At 47.8% G+C, this 23,246-nt stretch overlaps 1 protein-coding gene across 2 annotated transcripts in view; it reads right to left on the reverse strand.

Annotated features, from left to right (window-relative positions):
* The window catches only part of ST8SIA5 (ST8 alpha-N-acetyl-neuraminide alpha-2,8-sialyltransferase 5), a 67,180-nt gene extending 44,190 nt beyond the window's left edge, over positions 1 to 22,990 (reverse strand). For both annotated transcript variants that reach the window (XM_065935169.1, XM_065935170.1), the window contains exon 1: positions 22,604 to 22,990. In XM_065935169.1, the coding sequence (XP_065791241.1) occupies positions 22,604 to 22,734 (131 nt within the window). In that variant the 5' untranslated portion in view covers positions 22,735 to 22,990. The remainder of the gene's footprint in view (positions 1 to 22,603) is intronic.
* Between the last annotated feature and the right edge of the window lie 256 nt (positions 22,991 to 23,246).

The following is a 23,246-nucleotide window of genomic DNA, read 5'->3' on the forward strand; positions in this document are numbered from 1 at the left end:
GATCCAGCAGATGTTGGCAATTTGATCTCTGGTTCCTCTGCCTTTTCTAAAACTAGCTTGTACATCTGGAAGTTCTCGGTTCACGTACTGCTGAAGCCTAGCTTGAAGTATTTTGAGCATCAATAATATCCCCCCAAAATTATGATGGGTTACTAAAATATATGGACTGGGTTAAAAATATATATGCTTCCGGCCCTGGCCTCCTCGGGCTCTGCAGGCAGAGACGGGAGCCATTGTCTTTTCTACATTCCTCAGGTGAGTAGAGCATGGGAAATCAGCTGCCTCCAAGTTCATATTTGGTCTCCATGTACCCCCACACTCTCTCAGAGCTGCTTCCTAATGACCATGCCAGCAGCCACCTCCTCTGTTCCTGAACCTTCCAAGAATCCCCACTGCCAAAGGACAAGTTCCAAACTCTCAACTCAGGGGCCCTTCCAGCAGCTGCCCTGCATCTTGACCTGCAGTCCAGGGAAACCTCAGCCTTGTGACCCACCAGGGCATTTCGACTCTCAAGCCTTCGCCCCGGGCATTCCCATTCAACTGGATCCCATCCCTCACTTACCTGACTCCCACCCAAAGTTCAAAGTCCAGTTGAAGAACCTTCTTCTTCCTAAGCCCCCAGCTCTGTCAGCTTAACTCTGACTCTCTCTCACTACCCCTTCGGCACCATGCCTTCTGCCCTGGGTCACTGGTCCTCTGTGCCTGCTCTTCGTGTGTCGTCCTTACATGGGATAGTCCTTTATAGACTTGAGTGTTCACTGGAAGGACTGACGTTGAAGCTGAAACTCCAATACTTTGGCCACCTGATGCAAAGAGCTGACTCATTTGAAAAGACCCTGATGCTGGGAATGATTGAAGGCAGGAGGAGAAGGGGACAACAGAGGATGAGATGGTTGGAAGGCATCATTGACTCAATGGGCATGAGTTTGGGTAAACTCCAAGAGTTGGTGATGGACAGGGAGGTCTGGGGTGCTGCAGTCCATGGGGTTGCAAAGAGTTGGAAATGACTGAGCGACTGAACAAAACTGAACTGAACAGCCTTTATAGACTTGCATGTAAATCAGGTGTAAAGTAGTCTTCCCCAAGAGCCCTAAAGCAAGTGGAGTGGGGAAAAGGGGCTGATTCAGGCAGCTTTAGGTTCTAAAACTCTAGGATCCTTGACAAAAATTAGAGCAGGAGGTTTTCACATCCCAGGAAAGAGGAAGAAGCAAGGTGTTTGGGGAGCAGAGGCAGAGGGCAGACTCCAGATGGCTCACTGGGTCCAACCTTCCTGGGGCGGTAGCAGGGCCGTGCACACAGAGGTGTTTCTAACTCTCACGCCGAGAGATGAGTTGTAGGATATGTAATTCGAGGACTGTTAGTAGTGGGCACTAGGCATGGAGAGTCTGGATTTGAAGGGCCCCAGGCCAGGGCGTGGGGTCGGGGCTGAGGGCCTGAAAAAGCAGAGGATGCAGGGCCAGGGCCGGGCCTGTGTCCCGGGCAGTGCTCGACACAGAAACCGCCCTTTCCCAGGTGTCAGAAACCGGAGGGGCCAGGCTGCGGGCCTGCCTCCGGTGGGATTTCAGGCAGCAGCAAAAGTTTGATGAAGGAGACATTGCTGGATAAGAAGGCGCTTCCAGAGCCTCTCTCACATGTGCCTGCAGCTGCCCCATTCCTGCCTCCAAAGATTCCTGGGTAGAGTTGCCCCCAGAGCCCACTCCCTTTTGCAATCATGTGACTCCTGGCATTTTTACCTCCTGAAGCTTCAGTTTCCTCACCTATCAAAGGGAAGAAATAATCCTCAACCTAGGGATATAAACAGCCCACAAAAGCAGATATATAAATGTGAACACACATATAAGAGTTTAATCTAATAACATAAGGTTAAATCTAATAATCTACAACTTAGATCTAATAACCTACAGCTTAAATCTAATAACATACAATTTAAATACATGTCACTCTGTGTTCTCTGCCAGAGAAGACAAGAAAGCTGTTGGAGCACCAGCTGAGAAGAAGTCTTACTCTCCACATTCATAGCCTTTTTTGCTTTTTGAATCTTATACATACACAATCTAGGTAAATTGTGGTGTGGGTTTAACCTCACTAGTAACCAAGCGTGAAAGTGAAAGTGTAAGTCACTCAGTCGTGTCCAACTCTGTGTGACCCTATAGACTGTAGCCCACCAGGCTCCCCATCCATGAGATTTCCCAGGCAAGAATACTGGTGTGGCATGCCATTGGCTTCTTCAGGGGATCTTCCTGACCCAGGGATCAAACCAAAGTCTCCCAGAGTGCAGGCAGATTCTTTACCATCTCAGCCACCAGGGAAGCCCCTAGTAACCAAAACACATAAAAATGAAATTAAAGCAATCCTTTTTTATTAACCTATCAAGATGACAAGATAAATGTAATGTTAATACATTCAGCTGGTCATTGGTGTCACTCACGTTTCTGGTAAAGAACCTGGGAAGATGTATCAAAAGGTTTAAGAGTGTTTATACACTCAGTCCCCATGATACCCCTTCTAGGAACTGATCCTTAGGAAATGATCCAACTTTGATCTGATGAAATAAAATTTCTATTTTAAGGCAGGACAAGAAAAGTTAAATATAAAATGATCTCTCTGTGGTTTGGGCCTTCTCCCTCCCTAATGAGCAGGGTTCAACTGCATTACTGTGCAGACAGAGCTCCTGTAAGATGGGAATGCCTGCTCAACCGGCAAGATTGTTGTCTTTTTCTTTATTCTGATGCTAGCAGTGTAACTTCTCAAAACAACAGTGCTCTTTCCCAGCTCTATAGTGGGTCATGCTGACTTGCTATTCCCTTGGTGTATGTTCACCTGGACTATGCACCCTTGGTGAACTTTATGTAAGATATCAGTATGTCTTTCTGATGTAAAATCCTTTATCTCAAAAATGCGTATGTCTTATGTGAAATAGATGACTAGTCCAAGTTTGATGCATGACACAGGGCACTCAAAGCTGGTGCACTGGGACAGCCCAGAGGGATGGGATGGGGAGGGAGGTGGGAGGGTGGCTCGGGACGGGGGGACACATGTACACCCGTGACTGATTCATGTCAATGTATGGCAAAAACCATCACAATATTGTAAAGTAACTAGCCTCCTATTAAAATAATTTTTTTTTTAAATGTGTATGTCTGTGACTTCGACTCTTAAAAGATGGAGCAGTTCTCAGAGCTTCCTGAGATTCTGCTTCCCAGGTTATAATCCTCAGTTTGGCTGGAACAAAATTCCCCTTTTTTCTTCTTAACTTGATGGTTAATTGAATTTTTGTTGACGGATCAAAGGGCTTTGAACCAGACAGACAGTTGTCTGGGGTCTTTTGTTAATCAGGAAACATCTTAAATACCCAGCACTGGGGAGAGGCTACAGAACTACAGTGCTAAATGACATGTGGCCAAGTGGACCCCGAAATATTGTATCTATGAAGTCATCTTAAATGGTTCAGGGAAATCATTAACTGAAGCAAAAAATGAGTAAGTAAATAGAATACACGTTCGCTATGATCTCATTTCTTTTACAAAAAAAAGTGCTTACAGCAAAGGCGAGGAGAAAACATTCCCTAAAACTAATAGGTCTCTGAGTGTGGTATGATGAGGGAATTTTTTCCCCTGCTTATTTATACTTTGCTGTCCTTTCCATAAGCTCTAAGACAAACATGTATTATTTTAATAATCACAGAAACAATGTAGACTCCGAGCAATGCAGTGATCACAGATGACTTTTTAGACCTTTGGAGGCACCCAGTAGGTCCTCAGCAAATAACACTTGGACTTTCTCAAGTGAGAAAAAGCAGGTGTGAAAGCATTCTGGTAACTCTTCGTGCTGCATGAACAGAAACGATTGAGGAGAGCTGGCATTAACACAAAAAGGAAAAACTGGGAAAACCAAGCAGGGGAGGTTTTCTCATGCTGAGATTTGAGAGAAGCAGCCGCTCCAGAGTTTCATGCCTTTCTCCTGAGTAATTGCTGCCACCCAAGCCCCTCAGCGCCCAGTGACCTCTGTGGGGGTCACCAGCCTACGGCACTTTGTCCTCCCCCAACCCCATCCAGAGTGCAGGCCCCCAAGAGGCTAGGGACCTAGAGATCAGCAGCCAGAAGCAGCTGCAGCAATTGAGCTTTAGCTCAGCTTTTAAGCCCTTCTTAACTGCGATCTTGACCAAGAACAGAACCAAATCTGCCTCTTTTTCTTGAGTCAACTCGATCTCAAGCCGGTGAACCCACTGAGAACGTGACGCCTTTACCCCAGAGAGACCCTGTGCAGGCCAGAAGGGCCACTTTCATTCCCCGACACTGACCTCTAAAGTGACGGATGGTCCCATAACGCCCCTCCTCGCCCTTAACCAATCGTCCTCTTCACTCTCCTTGGGCCATTTCACCTGTAACACTCCCTGGACAAAACAACCAATACTTTACGTTCCCACAAAGCACTTCACTTCCACCACGGAGCAAAGTTCACCAAGGAAGCAGAGGGTGAATGAAGTGAGTGAGTGAAGCAAAGGCAGCAGGGACCAGGGGTTATCTCAGGCTACACCTGCCCAGGTAGGTGCCCTGAGCCCCAGCCCACTGCTGCCATGTGGGAAGATGAGCCTCATGGTGCCATTTTGTTCATCCTTCCAAGAGATGCTGGATAGCCAGACTTTTATTTTTAACTTGCCAATTTTTAAATGTTGTGTAGACCAAATACTCCCTGCTGTGAGCTACCCACAGCCTGGGGAATCCCCATTGGTGGCCCTGACTTAGATCCTCTTGTTCGAAGCTGACCCTAGTCCTAAGAGGGAGACAGAGTGTGCACCACCCATCTCAGCTGAGGAAACTGAGGCAGAGCATGGGAAGTTACCTCTCAGCCAGCTGGAGGCAAAGCCAGGCCTGGGAGCCAGAGCCGTGACTCCTAGTTCAACCACCAAAATGCTGGATCCTGTGCCAGGGCTCAGCACGCCTTGGGGGTCTTCCATCTCGGGGACTGGGTCAACAACAACCCTCAGCCTCTGCCCCCTGGGCAGCAGACACAGTCACCATCAGAAAAGGCCGCCACGGGGGAAGGCCAGGGCGTGCAGCTCCTGAGCCTTGCCTGCAACTGCCCTTTCCCTCCCACCGGACAAAGCCTATATTAAGAATGCAAACAACTGAGCTGCTGTTATGACAAGATAACCTTGAGTCAGCTCTATTTGGAAAAAAAAAGAAGAAGAAGAAAATCATTCACAAAGCATCAGTTCTTAACTTTCGTGGGAGGCTAATCTATTGAATTATTCATGTGCGTTCTCGCTCCTCCATTCCAAAAAGGTAACCTGGCTTTTTCAACCTCTTACTTTAGGGCCATGTGGGTGGTGAGGAATGAAAGCTTCACAGTTCACTGAAGAATCTGTGCGAGGCCAACCCGGAGGGCGGTGGGAGGGCCTTTGGGTCTGGGGACAGGTGGATGAGACCATGGCTGAGCAGAAGGTTCCTCAAGTGCTGGAAGGCCACGATGTCCCCATTGCGGGCTCCTCACATCCCCCTCTACGTGGACAGAGGGCCTCAGAAAGACTGCTTCTTGGAGCACCTTGGGAGGTTGGATCTGTTAGGGGAAGCACACTGATAGAAACCGTCCACCCTGGCCAGGCACCATAGTAACCATTTGCATGAGTTGTTTTATGACACGAGGTCGGGTAAGGAACACGGAACTAATAAGCCTCCGCCAACCGGAGGAGTTCAGGAAAGGTCAAAAGGAGACACCACATGTCCAACCACCTCCCAGAGTCCTTCTCTCTGGCATTCATCTGGGCTGAACAAAGCTTGCACCACCAGGAAGGACTCTGAGTCAGAATGATTGGCTAAGGACAACCCGAATACTAATCCCATCACCACAAAACGTGAGACTAGAAGCCATGTGGCAGAGCTGTTCTCCTGGGTTCCCTTACCCTCCTGCTCTCCACCCGGGCACCTTTTCCCAAAAAAATCTCTTGCTTTGTCAGCACAAGTGTCTCCTCGGACAATTCACTTCCCAGTGTTAGACAAGAGCCCAGTTTGCGCCCCTGGAATGGGTCCCCCTTCCTGCAACAGATCCAGAAGCTTCCAAGGAGCAATGACTGGACTGGCTGAGGTGGGGGGTGGCCTGAGGAGTCCCGCAACTGTTTCATTCCACACAAACCTCCAGAATCCCTACACGACCCTGTCGAGGGCAGAGGGAAGGCACCTCAGTAGACTAAACAGACTAGATCTTCCACCAGCTGATGGATATGGTTTAGTCTATTTTTTTTTTAATTAAAGGAAAAATGAGGAAATCAGTCATTTCTTTCACACTAAGCTTGTCAAATAAAATGTATAACCACTCTACTGTTATGAATCACCAAAGTACTTATGTTGTACCACACAGCTGACAGGATATCTTTCCTTTATCTATTCATGCTATTTTTATTCCATTATAAATGTATATATATATATATATATCAAATATTTATTTTATTGTTCTATATTTGTTGAACAATCATGCCTGGCTGGGGTTCAACAGTGAACAAATTAGCAAGGTCTTGCCCCAGCAACACTTCATTTCGACTAGAGGGAGACAGATAATCTAACAGGCAACATAACACGTAACGTGTCATATGGTGAAAAGTACTGTGGAAAAAATAAAGGGTAGCAAGAGGGATAAGGAATTGGGAATGAAAGGCTGCTCCATGGAGATTGGTCTCCTCCTGGAGATCCGACATCTCAGCAGGGTAGGAAGTGATGAGGGAACAGGTGGATCTGGAGAAGAATGGTCCAGAAAAGGCCTGGCACCTGCAGTGGCGTGAAGCCCAAGTCCCACGGCTTGTTCTGGGACTGGCAAGGAGTCCAGGGCAGGCAGCAGGTGTTACAGTCCACCGTTCTGTGGCCCCTTAAAGTCAAGCACAAGGGAGGGGATCAGTGATCTTTTCTGAGCAAACATCTCAGATGGACCCCCAGGATTCTGGGGGCTCGGCCCTCCTGGGGCACAGATTGCCCTCCTCTACGTCTCACAGTCCTCCGCCATCCCCAGGTCCACAGGGAGGAGCAGGGGTGGGTGGTCAGGAAGTCCCCCTCAGAGAAGGTGCGGACCCTTCCCACCAGCTCAGAGCGGAAGTGCCTGCCAGCTGGGAAGCCTTTGCAGGAGGATGAATGGGCATATTTACCAGGTTTCATGTACTTCCTCACCCGGTCTCCATCCTGACTCACTAGTGACTCATATTATTTCCCTGATGGTAACATTCACCCCGAATGAGAAGAACCTCAGGGAAAAAGAGAAGTGGGTTCATTCCCCAGTTGCCTGTGGGGGCCTTTCATTTAGGGCAACAGGAAAGATGCTGCAGGTGGTAGCCTGCTGGGGACAAGAACGGGGGTTGCTCCCTGGGCTAACCTCCTCACACTCTCCACCTCTAGTGGAGCAAGTCGTGGGCACTGGAGTGAGTGGGGGTCTGTGGACAGATGGCAGAGGGCTGGCCTCTTTGAAAGGCCCCTGGTACCCACGAGCCCCCCAGATGCCAAGAGCGTTCATGGATTCTGTGGAGGCCTCTGGCTAAGGAGTGGCCCAGCGGAGTCCCGGTTCTGCCAGCGCTCAGGTGGGGACAGGAGAGGATGCGCCTGGGGGCACTAGCCGGGGAGAGGTCCAGAGAGAGGAACCAGAGGAGCTCCAGCTACAGTTCGGGGGCAACCTCACAGCCCCATCAAGCTTTGCACCACAGAGACACTGGGCTCCCCCAGCCAACCTCCAAACAGCCTGCTCCCTGGCCTGGCCTTCCAGACCTCCACTTTCAGCACCAGACCCACAAGAGTGGGCACCCAAGGCCATCCAAAAATCTCACACTTCTTCCAACTACTCTTTGCTAAATATTTGCTCAACCATTTACTCCATGGTGGGGGCCACCTTCAGGAGGAGCATGGGGTCCACGGGGGTGCACACACTAGCCTTCCAACTTCCTCCAGCACTCAGGCCGCAGACAGAGCACCACAGCTAGCAGAGTGGAGACCCCGTCCCTCCTTGGACAGCAGGAGAGTGATGTGGCCATGGGGGGAGGGTCCCTTCAAACACTCATCCTAGCATTCATTCCAACCACTCTCTGTCAAGAGCTCCCACTAGTCCTACTTTCTCCATCCTAGGACAGGCCCAGAGTCTATGTGAGCAGGCGCCTCCTACGTTAGTGGCCCCTCACACTGTTCCCCAAACCTCTGGAATCCAGTCTAGCTAAACGCCAATCAAGTCATGCCTTCCCCGGCCTTGGCTCCTGTTAGGTCCTTTGATTGTTACGGGTTGAATTGTGTCCCCTCCCCCCTTACCAAAAAAATCAGATACTGAAGTCCAGTCCCAGGGTGACCTTATTTGGAAACAGCGTAGTTGCAGATGTAATTAGTTAAATTATGATGAGGTCATGTGGGGGCTTCCCTCGGGGTCCAGTGGGTAAGACTCCGTGCTCCCAATGCAGCAGGCCTGGGTTCCATTCCTGCTCAGGCTGCTAGATCCCACATGTCATGACTAAGAGTTCACATGACACCACTAAAGATCCTGCCCCAAGGAAGATGAAGATCCTGTGTGCCACAGCTAAGACCTGGAGCAACCAAATAAATAAACAATTAAAAAATTTAAAAAGATCAGGTCATACTGGAGTATGATGGACCCCTAATCCAATATGACTGGTGTTTTTATAAAGAAAGGGACACAGACAGGTATGCTCGGAGAAAACCCTGTTAAGATGAAGGCAGAGGTCTACAAGCCAAAGAGTATCGAAAACTACCCCCAAACCACCAGAAGCTAGGGGCGGTGGGGAGCAAATTCACCTTCATGGCCCTCAGATCCTACTGACACCTTGATCTCAGACATCAGCCTCCAAAGCCATGTGACAATAGCATTCTGTTATGCGGCCCCCAGACTGTGGTACAGTTCAAATTGGCGGGTTCCACATCCATGGTTGGTTGAAGCCGTGAATGTGAAACCCCAGAGGGCTGACTCTAAGGAACCTAAGCATTTGTGGATTTTGTTCTTCTTTTCCCCTCCCAATAACCCCAGGCCCCTGTATGCACAGCACCCCACACACACTTCCCGGCTTGCCTGCCTCACGTCCATCCCCACCACAGTCCAGAGCCTCGGCAGGACCCGGGGGTCCCCCTCAGAGGGACTGGCAAAGCCTGGCCAGTGACCAGTGTCATCAGGCGGGAAGAGAGGAGAGCACCTTGGCCACCCAATCATACTGCCTGAAACTAACCTGGGACCAGAGAGGCGATTGATCTCAGCGCACCAGAAAACGAAGAGAAATGGAGAAGCCCTCAGTGACTTCCATCACCTGCTCCTCCAGACTCAACACCACAGCCTGCCCCCAGAGTCACCCTAAATCCAGTCTCTGAAACCCACAAGTTCTCCGAGCCCACCTCGGGTCCCACCTGGCCGCTCACCACCCTGATTTCTGTCTCCTCTGAAATCTACGAGATTTACAGTCTCTGTCACACAACGACTAATTTATTTATACACAATCTCACCTATTTTTCATGCTTGTCTCTTTCAATGTTCTGTAAGTTCCTTAAGGACATGTAACATAGTCGATGATTCTTTAGTAACATAACCTTTCCACCAGCATAAAGCTGAATGTTTAGTGGACGTTCATTGATTACTGGGGGAAAAGTTGGGGATACCCTTTGTATGCATCATTCATTCAACAATTAATGTCAGGCTCTATACCAGGTCCTGTGAATTCAGAAATGAATGAAATATCTCTTTCAAGGGTCTTACAAACTGTGCGAACGTATACAAGTTATTCATCCTCTCTGTGCATTAAATGAAGATGACTGTATCTGTTTATCAGGACTAATGTAAGGATTGAATGAGATAATCCTTCTTTAGGATTATCTGCTTAGGATAGAGCCTGGCTCATGAGCCCTTAATGAATGCTAATAATTCATATTATTGCCCGATGAATCCACCACCTGTAGTGTAGGTATGTGGAGGGGGTTCCCACACATCAAGTGAAGAGCTAAATGAGAGAATTACTGGATGAGAGGTTATTAGATGAGAAGTGAATGAGCCTGAATAAGTCAAAGAGGAGAAACCTCTAAGAGGTGAAATTTGCCTGGGAAGCACAAGTATCAAAAGGAAAAAAAGTAGAGAGAGATGATCAACAGCAAGCTATGAGAGGGCAGCACTACGCCCCTGAGGGACCCTGGGCAGAGGACAGGAAGCTCCTAACACCCAGCAGTTTGTGCAGGCTGGGTGCAGAGAGCCCAGGGCCAGGGCACAAGATCCAGGAGGCCCCGCCCTCTAGCTGGTGCACGTGCAGAGAAAGAGCTACATCAGCTTTGGCCCCTGGGTGCCTTGCTTGCCTCTCCCCCCTGCAGTCCCAGCCCTACAGCAGGTGCCCCATGAAAACTTGCTCTGATCAGCAAGATGGTAGCTGTCCTGCCAGCAAAGCACAGGCCCAGGGCGGTGGTCAGCTCAGCCCCTTCCCCATCCCGAGGGTACCCGCCAGCTCCACTCCGTCCCCACGAGGCACTCTCCCCCTCCAGAAGCACCCCAGGGAGACCCTCCAGTCCTGTCATCTCCACCTCCTGGGGGTCGTGCCTGCTTCTCCAGTGAACAAGGCTTTGTCCCTGGGTAGGGGGAGTGTTGGATCAGCGGTGAGAGCCTTCGAGTGCACACTTGAGATACAGCACAAAGTCAGGCTGTACTTTTCCTTGACCCAGTTTCATATCCTCAAATCTCAGGCCTGCAGGCATATGCAGACAAATCTCAGCCATATGCAGGCAGCCCAGATCTGTACCCTCAAGTGCAGAAGAGTCCTGTCTACACCAGGCAGGATAAGGCAGGCCCAGTCTGGTGTTCAGCCTGCTGTGCTGTCACATCGAAGGCAACAGGACAGCTCTGGGCAGACCGTGCTGAGTACAGCCAGCACAGGTGCTACGGATTCAGAGCAGGGACGCGCACTGTGGGCTGAGAACAGAGGGAGGAGGAGGATCGGGACTGGCAGAGAGCTAATTGGGAGGGCACAGCAGATAGGGGAAAGTTGGTACAAAGTTGCAGAGTCAGGACAGATGTGATGTGTGAAAGACCCTTGGCTGGCAGGAGCAATGGTCTCCTTTAAGAGTTGGGTGATCCCCTCCTTTCTTTCAGCTGATCCTTTTGGGGCCTGCAGGGCAGATTGTTCTGTCTATGCTATACTGGGCAACTCTGTTCTTTAAAAAAAGATAGTGGGCTTCAGGCACAGGTTGATCATGGGGGTGAGACTTTTGTTTGGAGAGGACATAGGTGATGGAGATATTCGGGGGTTTCTATTTCTGGCAAAATGGCAGGCTGAAAAACCCTCTGTAGCAGGTGCCCCTTCATGAATGAAGGATTTCCTCCTGACCTGCTGGGGTACTGAGAGCTGACAGCCCCCAACCCTCAGTTTCCTCTGGGAATCACCCCACATAAGGAGAGCCAACTTGGCCAAGACCACACTCTCTTCCAGAAGCATCTGCATCCAGTGACTAAAAATTCAACCTAGAGGTACAAAGGCCCAGCCTCCTCACCCTGAGGAAGCCTCAGCTCAGGGAACGCTCCGGGGCTCCCCCTCCAGGGTGGCCATGGTCTTCTCTGGGATTCCACTGCAGTTCGGTCTCTGCTTCTGCTCAGTCTTGGTCCTTCTTCTTTCTTTAGGTGTTGATCCCAAGAACACATCTTAATAAACATCCTGCATTCGAATCTCTGGCAAAGAGTCTTCTTTCCAGGGACCCCAATCTGCAACATCTCCCACTATAAAATGCTAAAATACACTTAATATACATATATACATACATATATGGTGGTGGTGGCTTAGTCGCTAAGTCGTGTCTGACTCTTGAGACCCCATGGAATCAAGAGCCCACCAGGCTCCTCTGTCCGTGGGATTCTCCAGGCAAGAATACTGGAGTGGGTTGCCATTTCCTTCTCCAGGGGATCTTCCCAACCCAGGAAACGAACCCGGGTCTCCTGCATTGCAGGCAGATTCTTTACCGACTGAGCTATGAGGGACGACCCTATACATGTATATATATACACACACAATATGTATAAAACTCCTTCTTAAATGGATGGATGATCTGGCAAGGAAAGAAGCCACAGATGAGTTCTAAAAACAGCAGCAGTCCTAGCACCATCGGTCAATCCCCATGATCCATGTTTCCCTTGCAACAGCAACAGGGGCTACCCAAGATAAAGATTCTTCTTAGAAACCTCCTCCTTCAGCCAGGAAAACACAAACAATTCAAAATCAAGGTAGGGAAAAAAGTAAAGCAGAATACATAAAAGACACAAAATATAATGGTAGAAATAATATTCTAACATCCTATGCTATTCATCAGTAATCACAATAAATGTAGATCCACTATACTTCCCAAGTAAAAGATAAAGGTTGTCAAACTAAATATAAAAACTGTAACTATATGCTGGTTACAGAGACATGGAATGAAAGACATGGAAATGCTGGGGGAAAGAAAGGCTAAAGAGAGAAATGACAAGCAAATACTAGCCAAATGAAAACTGCCTCACTATATTCATTTTAGACAGCATCAAATTGAAGGTTACTAAAAACAAAGTAACTCCCTACATTTTAATAAAAGATTGTTCACTAGAAAGACAATAGGTCTAAACTAGTATGCATCCAATAACATCACTTCAAAATGTTTAACATAAAGCCTGGTAAGTTGATAAGTAGAAACTAATAAATCCACTATCATGGAGGAAATTTTCAATACATATCTTTTAGAAATCAACAGAACAAGTGAACCAAAAAACAAAAAACAAACAAAATCAGTAAGGATACAGAAGACTAAAAAATTAAAAACCACTTGATTGAAAAGATATGTAAGGATACTGTATCTAACAATGCGAGAATCACATTTTTTTCAAGTATGCAAATAATATTTATGAAAATCAACCCACATACTAGACCACAAAGAAAATCTAAACAAATTTCAAGGAATCAGCCTTATAAACATCACATCACAATTCATTTGGGTTAAAAATTCAAAAAAGTATGTAAAGAAAGAATCTGGAACTCTTAAAACACTTCTAAATTTACGAGCAGGAAGGAATCCAGTTGTGTCTGACTCTTTGCAACCCCATGGACTATACAGTCCATGGAATTCTCCAGACCAGAATACTGGAGTGAGTAGCCTTTCCCTTCTCCAGGGGATCGTCCCAACCCAGGGATCAAACCCAGGTCTTCTGCACTGCAGGAGGATTCTTTACCAGATGAGCCACCAGGGAAGCCCAAAAATACTGGAGTGGATAGCCTATCCCTTCTCCAAACTTTATGAGCAAATATAAATAAATCATGAGAGAAATTAGAAAATATTTGGAATTCAAGATAATTAAAATACTTCAAGGTAACAAAAAGGAGCTGTATGCCTATGAACAAATTACTTAACTTCACTGTGCCTCAGTTACCTCACCTATAAAATGACAGTAGCAATTGTATCTATTATTTGTTGTTAGAATTCAGTGCAGTAACATACAAAGTGCATAGACTGGTGTGTGGCACATTGTAAATCTAAGACAATTCTGAATTGTTGTCATCATCATCATCATCCCAAATCATAGAAATTTAACTAGAGACTTATTAAGAGGAAATTTTATAACCTAAAAAGTTTACATTGGAAAATACTTAAGACTGAAAGGGGCATTTCAGATGGTAAAGAATCTGCCTGCTACGTGGGAGACCCGAGTTCAACTGACTGAAAATTAAAAAGATGAGCATCCAACTTAAGAAGCTAGAAAAATAATATGAGAAAAAAACCAAAGCAAAAAAAAAAAAATGAATGAATTCAATAGGAAAGTTACAAGAGAAAAATCAACAAAGCCCCAAATCAGTAATTTAATAAAGATCATTTAAACAGAAAAAATAAACAATGTTAGGAATAGAAAAGGAGCCAAAACCTGAGATGTAACAGAGAATATTATGAACTTTGTGCAAATAAACCTGAACATTTTTGAAAATTTTCTGGAAAAATATAATTTATCAATAAGTGAATCAAGAAAAACCTGGATAGCCTTGAACCATTAAAGAGACAAAATTGGTAAATTAGAGTCTTCCCACAAGGAAAATATTAGGTGTTGATGGCTGTACAGATGAATTCTACCAAGTTTTCAGAAAATAGATATCAAACCTGCATAAATCGTTCCAGAAAATAGATAAAGAGGAAGCATTCCCAACTCATCTGACAAGACTGGTTTTAAAACTAGACAAAGATAGCATTTTGAAAATTGCATGCCAGTATCATTCAAGAACATGAGATCCAACATCTCTTTTTTTTTTTTTTTTGAGATCCAACATCTTAAATAAAAATACTAGTCAACAAAATCTCACATTGTATGAAACAAATAATGTACCACAAACAAGTTGTGTTTGTCTCTAAAATTCTAAATTTAACATCTATTAACACAATGAAATCCCATGGACAGAGGAGCTTGGCAGGCTACGGTCCATGGGGTCACAAAAGAGTTGGATATGACTCGGCAATTAAACAACAACAACAACAGTCACATCAAAAAAGTAAAGGAGGGACTTCTCTGGTGGTCCAGTGGCTAAGACTCTGTGCTTCCAGTGCAGGCAACCAAAGTTCAATCCCTGTTTGGGGAACTAGATCCAACATGCAACAACTAAGAACTCACATGCCACAACTAAAGATCCTACAAGCTGCAACTAAGATGCGGTGCAGTCATATAAATAAATAAATAAAAGCATTTTTTTAAAGAGTAAAGAAGAAAAAGATCAATTGATATAGAAAAAGCAACTGATTAAAATTAATATTCAAACACAACAAAACTTTTTAGCATATTCCATAAGGGAACCTTCTTTTCCTTACTAGAGGATAAAAAACAAACAAAAAACGACAACAAACAAAACAAAATAAAACTAAGCAGATAGACTCAATGGTGACACTTTACTATTTTTCCTTTTAAAAGCAGGATTAATGACACCACATACAAATATTAATTCAAAATGGATCTAAGACCTCAACGTAAGAGAAAAAACTATTTAAAAAAAAAACCCAAAAAACCTCTTAGAAGAAACCATAGGGGTAAATCTTTGTGGCACTTGATACTGGAAATAGGCAATGGTTTCTTAGATATAACACCTAAAACACAAGCAACCAATGAAAAAAGTAGGCGAATTGGAGTTCAGAATTAAAACATTCATGCTGCAAAGGACATTATCAAGAAAGTAAAAGAGAACCCATAAAATGAGCGAAATGGTTTTCAAATTGTATATCTGACAAGGGATTTATCTTTGGAATCTATAAAGAACACTTAACAACCCAATAATGAAAAGACAAATCATCCCATTTAAAAATGGGCAAAGAATCTGAATAGACATTTCTCCAAAGAATACATACAGCTAATAATAAGCACAGGAAAGAATGCTCCACATCCCCAGTCATCATGAAAACACAAAATCAAACCCACAATGAAATACCACTTCAAAACCACTAAGATGACTATGATCAAAAAGACAGATAATAACAAGTGTTTCCAAGAATGTGGTGAAACTGGACTCCTCATACCCTGCTGGAAGGAGTGTAAAATGGTGTCACTATTTTAGAAAACAGTCTGACAATTCTTCCAATGATAAAACAGAGAGTTACCATATGACCTAACAATTCCACTTGTCACCACATTGTGCGCTGTGTGTGTGTATTCAGTCTTGTCTGACGCTTTGTGACCTTCTGGACTGTAGCCACCAGGCTCCTCTGTCCATGGAATTTTCTAAGCAAAAATTCGGAGTGGGTTGCCATATGACTCAACAATTCTACTTGTATACCCAAGACAAATGAAAACACACATCCACAGAAAAACACATACAGCCGTGGTACAATGCTCATGGCAGTCTTATTCATAATAGCAAAAATGTGAAAAGAACCTAAATCCCATCATTAATGGATAAATAAAATATGGTATATCCATAAATTGAATATTGTTCATCAATAAACAAATGAAGTACTGATTTGGGATTGCCATATACACACTGTTTTATATTTAAAATAGATAACCAATAAGAACCTATTGTATAGTGTAGGGAACTCTGCTCAATATTTTGTAATAACCTTAATGGGAAAAGAACTTGAAAAAAGGATAAATACATGTAAACTTTTAATTGAATACTTTGCCATACAGCTGACACTAACACAACATTGCTAATCAACTCTACTCGAATATAAAATAAAAATTAAAAAAAGAAATGAAGCACTGATATACACTACAACACAGATGAACGTTGAAACTATGCTTAATGAAAGATTCTCAGTTACATAAGACCACACATTGTATGTTTCCATTTACATGAAATGTCCAGGATAGACAAATCTAAAGAGATTAGTGTATTTATTCATTTCTAGAGCTGGGAGGTATAGGAGTACTATGGGGGTGATGGCTAAGAGATACAGTGTTTCTTTCTTTAAGGAAAATGTTCTAAAATTGATTGGCATGAGGGATGCATAACTGTTCGAACATACTAAAAGCCATTTAATTGTACACTTCAAATGGATAAACTTTATGAATTCATAGATGGGTGGATTTTATGACTATATTTCAATAAAGCTACTCTTTAAAAATAACTTTTAAGAAAAAAAAATCAGGATTAAAGCCAGGATATTCACTATGACATTTATTGAACATGCTATCAAAGGTTCTAGCCAGCACAGTAAGATAAGTGAATTAAGGTATAAGGGTTGCAATGAAAGAAGAAGACGTCTACACAGAAGTCCCATAAGACTCTACAGATGAATTACTATCATTATGTGTGGATTATTATTACTATCCTCAAGCTTGCTGTTTATAAAAACAATAGACATTGAAATCAAATTTATTTCTTTACGCTAGCTACAAATGGACAAAAAACATAATTTTTTAAAGATTTTTTTACAGTAGCATAAAAACTATGCAGCTAGAGATAAATCTAACAAAAACGTTCGCATTCTTTATGGAGAATCATAAAGTTCCCGAGAGACACTGAAGGAGGGCCTTAAAGCCCATGTCCGCCAGGTCCTCCTCTGAGATCAAGTTTAAACAGCAGGTGGCCACCAGATCACCTTTAAAAAAAACACAACTCTTTCTCTCTTTCGCTGCCCCTCTGTTAAAGCGTAAGTGAAGTCTTTAACACGCCAGCGATATGAGTTTGTGTGAAGATTTTTGCACCAACAAAGGGGATCTGGAGCAGCAGAGAGTTTAAAGGCAGAGATGCGTCCCACGCCCCGCAGGAGCCTGGCGGCCTGCAGTCCATTGGGTCTCAAAGAGTTGGACACAACCCAGCGACTAAGCTCAGCATATAGCACATTCTAGAAAACGCGTAAACTTTGTGAACTTATAGATCAGTAGATCCTATGAAGTCACAATGTCCCCAGTATTCAGCCCCAAACCGTCCTTGCCCCTATCGCCAAACTCGCGTTGACCCTTTCGCACGGATCCCTCCGCACGGATCCCTCCGCACGGATCCCTCCGCACGGATCCCTCCGCACGGATCCCCCCGCACGGATCCCTCCGCACGGATCCCTCCGCGGTGCGCGACCCAGTTGCCCCGCCAGCTGCCATTTTGCCTGGTTTCCGTCTGTCTCCGCACTCTCCTCCGCCCCCACCTCTCTGCAGCCTCAGCTCCCACCCAGCCTGCCTCTCTCCAGCCGTTCTGTGCGGGCAAGCCCTCGGGACTCTCCGCTGTGCCCTTGCCCATCGCCATCTTTCCCCTGGGTAAGATGTCATCCAATTCCATCACACAGGCCAGTGTTTTTCTAATTGAGGGTTTCAACCAATAGATTAAAAAATCAATGCAGCAGTATGCCCCAGAATTTTTTTTAATTTTATTGTGATAAAATAAATATAAAATTTACCACTTTAACCATTTTCAGTGTACAGTTCAGTGATATTCAGCGCAGCCACAATTGTTGTGCAGCCATCATCAACATCTAGCTCCAAAATTCTTTATCTTCCCAAACTGAAACTCTGTACCCATTAAACACTTATTTCCTATTCCTCCCCTGGCAACCATTCTGCTTTCTGTCTCTATATATTTAACTACTCATAAGTGGAACCATATAATATGAGTCCTTTTGTGATTGGCTTATAGCACTTGGTATAATGTCTTCCAGGTCCATCCATGGTGTAGTGTGCTTCAGAATTTCCTCCCTTTTAAGGCTGAACTTATTTTTAAATGAAGTGAAATGTAATTTTTAATGAAGCAGAATAGAACATATTAAAGTGAATTTCTCATAATGAGGCTAAACATTCTTTCACAGAATGTTACTTTCAGATGGATGTGTATGAGAGTGTGTTCTGGATCCCTGGGTATAACATACCGTGGATAACAATCACGAAAGTTGGGAAAACGGTGATTTCAATATTTGGTGACTCCAAAATCTCCATTGTTGGTCTGGCTCTTGTTAACTTACAATTCCTGAGCTCCTTTCCAATGAGTTGCTGGATTGCCCTGCAGTGTCTGAGCAGATCTAGACTCGAATTTGTTACCCTCTTTCCTCCAGACAAGCTCCTTCTCACATATTTCCCACTTGTGGCAGGTTAGTTGCTAAGTTGTGTCTGATACGTGGCGACCCCACAGACTCCCCAGTCCATGGGATTTCCCAGGCAAGATTACTGGAGTGGGTTGCCACTTCCTTCTCCAGGGGATCTTCCCCGCCCAGCGATCCAAACCCATGCAGGCAGATTCCTTACCAACTGAACCCTCAGGAAAGAAGTCATTTTCCACTTAGTTCTCCATAATCCGGCCCTGCCTGCCTCACTCTGGCCCCCAGCTATACATGCGTCATGAAGAATTACTCAAGTCTCCCCTGAACCTTCCAACTGTTATGCAAGCTGGGTTTCATCCCCCTTCCATCCACCTCTATTTCTTATGGGTCATTTCCCCTTTCCCTAAGACCCCCTTCAAATGCCTCCCTCCCTGCTCCTTAAGACATCCCAACCGATTTGCTGCGGCTCGCTCCGCATCCTTCGAGTCCCGTGTCCGCATCTCCAGTGTGGCCTATGCATGTGCCGCGTGCCATTCTGTCTTCCCCACAGACTGTGAGGCCCTGGGGACCCTGGACGGCGTCTGTCTTGCACATCACTGTGGGTTCAGCGTGTAGGAAATCTCCATAAAGTATTTGTTCAAGCGAGAACAGACGTGGAAGCCAAGAAATTGGTGTTTTTTGCCTTTTCCTTCTTACTCCACATACTGTGCACCTTCTCCAGTAGAGACCCGGAGCCCACTAAGCCCCCTGTACTGCCCACCTTGCTCTCTACGTCTCCCCTTCACCTTCCTTCCCAGAGGCACCCCCTGGACAGCACAGGGAGTGGCCAGGCAACCAAAAAAGAAGAATGTAGGCGGACTCACACCCACACTTCCTTCTGGTGGAGTCTGTCCCTGACTCTCGCTGGACCAGCTGGCCCTCTTTGTGGCCCTTTGTGTCCTGTCAAACAATGAAGGCTCTGCCGAGTCCATCCACCCGGCTCAGCCCAGAAGCAAAGAAGGGCCACCTGCATGAATCCCCGGCTCCCAAGTAGATCTGCTGCCAGCACCACGTTCTCCTCACTTCTGACCAGGCTGTGTCAACAGCCTCCCAGCCTCCTCCCTTTTCTGCCCCTTTCCTGAAAGGTCACTTGGATCACATCACTACTCTCCTCAAGGACCACATGCGGCTCCCTATGGCCTAATGGACGGAGTTTAAACTGTCCTTCTCAGTTCAATAAGCACTTCCCTAAAGCCACTGACCCAAAAATACATCTGTCCCCTCCTTCCCTGAACTTCCCATTCCCTACATTCCCCCTTACCCCAGTGGGATCCACATGTCACTGGCCTCCTGAGTTCACTACCCCTGCAGGTATGCGCTTTCAGTCACTTCTCCATTACCCAACACTTCAAGAACCTACTACCTGCCAGGCACCATATTTGGCACTCAGGGTACAGCTGGGGACAAAACATAGTGAATCCCATCCCATGGAGCTTTCATCTAGAGCAGGCTTTCTCTGCCTCAGCGCTGCTGACGTTTGGGGCTGCATAAGTCTTTCTTGTTGTGGGCGGGCCGTGCATCATAACATCTTTAGCCCTGTCCCTGGCCTCAGCCCGAGAGATGCCAGATGCTCTCCTCTCCCCACTGTGACAACCTGAAGTGTCTCCAGACATTGCCCAAGGGGCAACAGTGCCTGATTGAGAACCACCAGCCTAGAGCAGCAGAGGGGAGCTTGTTACAAATCATCCGAGAAGCTCATTAAAAAGGCCGGTTACTGGGTCCCACTCCCAGACAGAGGCCCAGGAACCTGCATTTCAGTGACCATGTAGGTGACTCTCATGCAGGCCGTTCCAGCACATCTACTGGAGGAACACTCAAGTGTCAGATGTAGAAACACAGGAGACAGACCAGTAACCTTATCAAGTCAATTCATGACAATGATGAGATGTGTAGGAAACTGGATAGGGGAACAGATGCTATTCGTGCGCCAGTGTGGCAGCCACAACCTGGTGAAGGGTCAGGATAGCCTCTAGGACTGTCCAGCTGATCAATAGTTAAAGCCACGTGTGACGGCCAGGCAGGGTCAGCCCAGGAGAGGTGTGAGGAGGCGGGGCTACATCTCCACACCTTGGCTCCTGCCCTCTCGGGCTCTGGATCTGCACTTCCCTCACCTGCCCCAAGCTTCTCCTTCCATCACAGGTCCAGTCGGGTTCCACCTCCTCCAAGTGGTCTTCTTCCCTCCCAACTCCGGTCCGGTGGTGCCTTCCTCCTCAAACATTTCAACACTCACGTCTTAGCTCATCTGTGACCACTGTGCTTCCCCAACTAGACCTCAAGCTCCCTGAACACCAGGACCACAGCATCTTCTTTAAAGATCCCTCAGTGCCCTTCCGGGATGGAGGACATGTGAGTTTGGCTTACTTGATTGAATTCATCCAGGCCCTGGAGCAAGGCCTGTGAGGTGGCCGCTGAGGCTGAGGGGAACAAGGTCTCTCTGTTAGAAGATGGGATGCAACTGGTATGGCCGCCGAATTCCAGGCAGCCAGCTCACCCGCCCAAGATCGAGGTGGGCCTGCCAGGGCAAGCACTTAGAAGCTGAGCTGCCATTTGCTGTGGGCAGGATATTTTCCCAGTCTTGATAAGGCAGCAGGGGTCCCAGCAACCCCAGGGCCATTCTGGGTAGGTGCCGGCAGGGGGTAGGAACCCAGAGCCACCCTGCTAAGGAGCAAGTGCAGCAAGCAGGCCATTTCGGGCCCAACTGTCCTTGCACAGGGTCATCTTCGTGGGGGCGGGGGTTGAGGGGCCGCAGGCACAATGGGCTCTAACAAGCCGGGAGACTCTCTGAAAACGTCCTTTAAAGCTACCAGCACCACGCAGGGCCCGTCAGGGGCCCTCAGCCAGAGAAAAATGCTCTCTGGGAAGGTCGGGGCAGTGGCTGGTTGGAAACAAATGTCCTGGTCAAGAGGCCTCACGCTCCCCAGCTCGAGGTCGCTGAGCGGAAAATGGCCCAACTGTTTGACTTTCCTACCGTGAGCCCGGGCCCAGCAGCAGCGTCACTTGCTCCCATCCCTGGATGCAGCCCAGACTAGGACGCCAGCGACCGATGTGGACTCCAAAGGATGCAAAGAGAACAACTGTTTTATTATTGGGAAGTTTGGGGAAGAAGCCGGGATGTTGATATAGCTTGCCAGGCGTTTTGTTTTCTATCGGTCTGGTGGGGGGAGGGGCAGCGAGGGTAGGAAGACAACTGTCAGCAACGGAGAAAACCCCCGGCAGAAAAGAGAAGCGGGGTCTTCCCGGAAGAGGCTCTGAAATGGGAGGATCCTAGCGCGGCCCTCTCCCCAGGTCCTGGAACCCCAAGCGGCTGCACAGGCAGACGCCCACGGTGGCATTCCCGTGTTTTGCGCACGCAGGGACTGAGGCCGTGCCCCAGCGCTGAATCTCTTTCTCTTAATGGAGTTTGCCCACGGATGAGGTCGGGTAGGAGCGGGGCCCAAGAGGGGAGGGTTAACTTCTGCTGCAGCTCTGAGCTTCTGCGAAAGGATGAGACGGAACCATCTGCTTCAGAAGGGATCGGGTGGTGAGTTTCCCGGCGCCAGTGGTTACGGGTCTGTAAGAATTCACTGTTTCTGTCGCATCGTCCGAGCCCACTATCCACCCCGCCACACCTAACTCTGCACTCCTGGGCGGGGGGTGGGGGGAGTGGACTGTGTTTTTTCCCCCAGGGGTCCCCACAAAAGTTCAGGACTCGAGAGGTAACCCTATACGGTTCTGAACCCTCCACACTCGGCAGCCTCCCCTCCAACCACATGGCCATGGCACTGTGGACTTGAGGACACCGATCTGACCCCTGAAGCCGCTCAGGACATTCATATGTTTTTATCCTCAGCTTGGCCTGTCCGAATTCCAACCTGTCCCCCGTTTTCCACAACAAAACAAAGTTGTCGGGCCCCTCTGGCTAGCGCTGGGCGCAGGCGTTCTCCTCCGGCTGGGAGGAGAGATGCGTTTAGGCGCGCGGTGACCCAAACCTCACGCGGCTTTGCTCGAGGCTCAGTGCAGACCCCGGGGTCGCTCACCCGGGCCACGCCGGGGCGGAGGCTGCGGCTGCGGCTGCCAGCTGGGGGCTTGCTCGCGGGCTCCGCGCAACCCCACCCGCGCTCGGACTTTCTTACCTCTTGATGTAGTTCCTGCCATACAAGATCTGTTGCAGCAAGGTCACCAAGGCGAAGGCGCAGATGAAGATGAAGAGCAAAGTTCGGTTCCCCAACAAATCCCTGTTCGCCGAGGGGTCCGCGTAGCGCATCCTGGCGGCCGCGCGCGCACGGCGGAGCGCGGCGGGCGCCTGGCGCCTGGGGGCCCCCGCAATCACGCGCGGGGCTGCGGGGCCCCCGGGGGCGCGCGGCCCACCAGGCGCCTCTCGGCGCGATCAGGAGGGTGGGGGACTTCTCGGAGCAAAGTTTCCGGCTGGCGAAGCCGGAGCAGGCGCATCCGAGAGCCGCCCGCGCCGGGGCAGCTGGCAGAACAGGGCTGGCCTCCCCGAGCTCCACAGATACCCGAGGCCTCCCTCCCGATGCCTTTACCTCCGGGCGCCCATGCCCGGCAGCCTCCGATATCCCTGCGGAGGGGCGACGCCAGGTGCCCCGAGCCCCGGCGGCCCCTCCCGCCGAGGTGGCGGCCAATGGGGAGCGGGGCTCGGGCTAGGTCCGCCTGTGCGCAGGAGAGCGCCGCGCACCGCCCCCTCCGGCCGGGCTCCGGATCTGTCGCCCAGTGCGGTTCCCGGCCCTGGCGGGCCAAGTCTGATCCCCGGGCCCGCAG

The sequence above is a fragment of the Muntiacus reevesi genome, chromosome 4 (assembly GCF_963930625.1).
Source record: "Muntiacus reevesi chromosome 4, mMunRee1.1, whole genome shotgun sequence".
Classification (NCBI taxonomy): domain Eukaryota; kingdom Metazoa; phylum Chordata; class Mammalia; order Artiodactyla; family Cervidae; genus Muntiacus; species Muntiacus reevesi.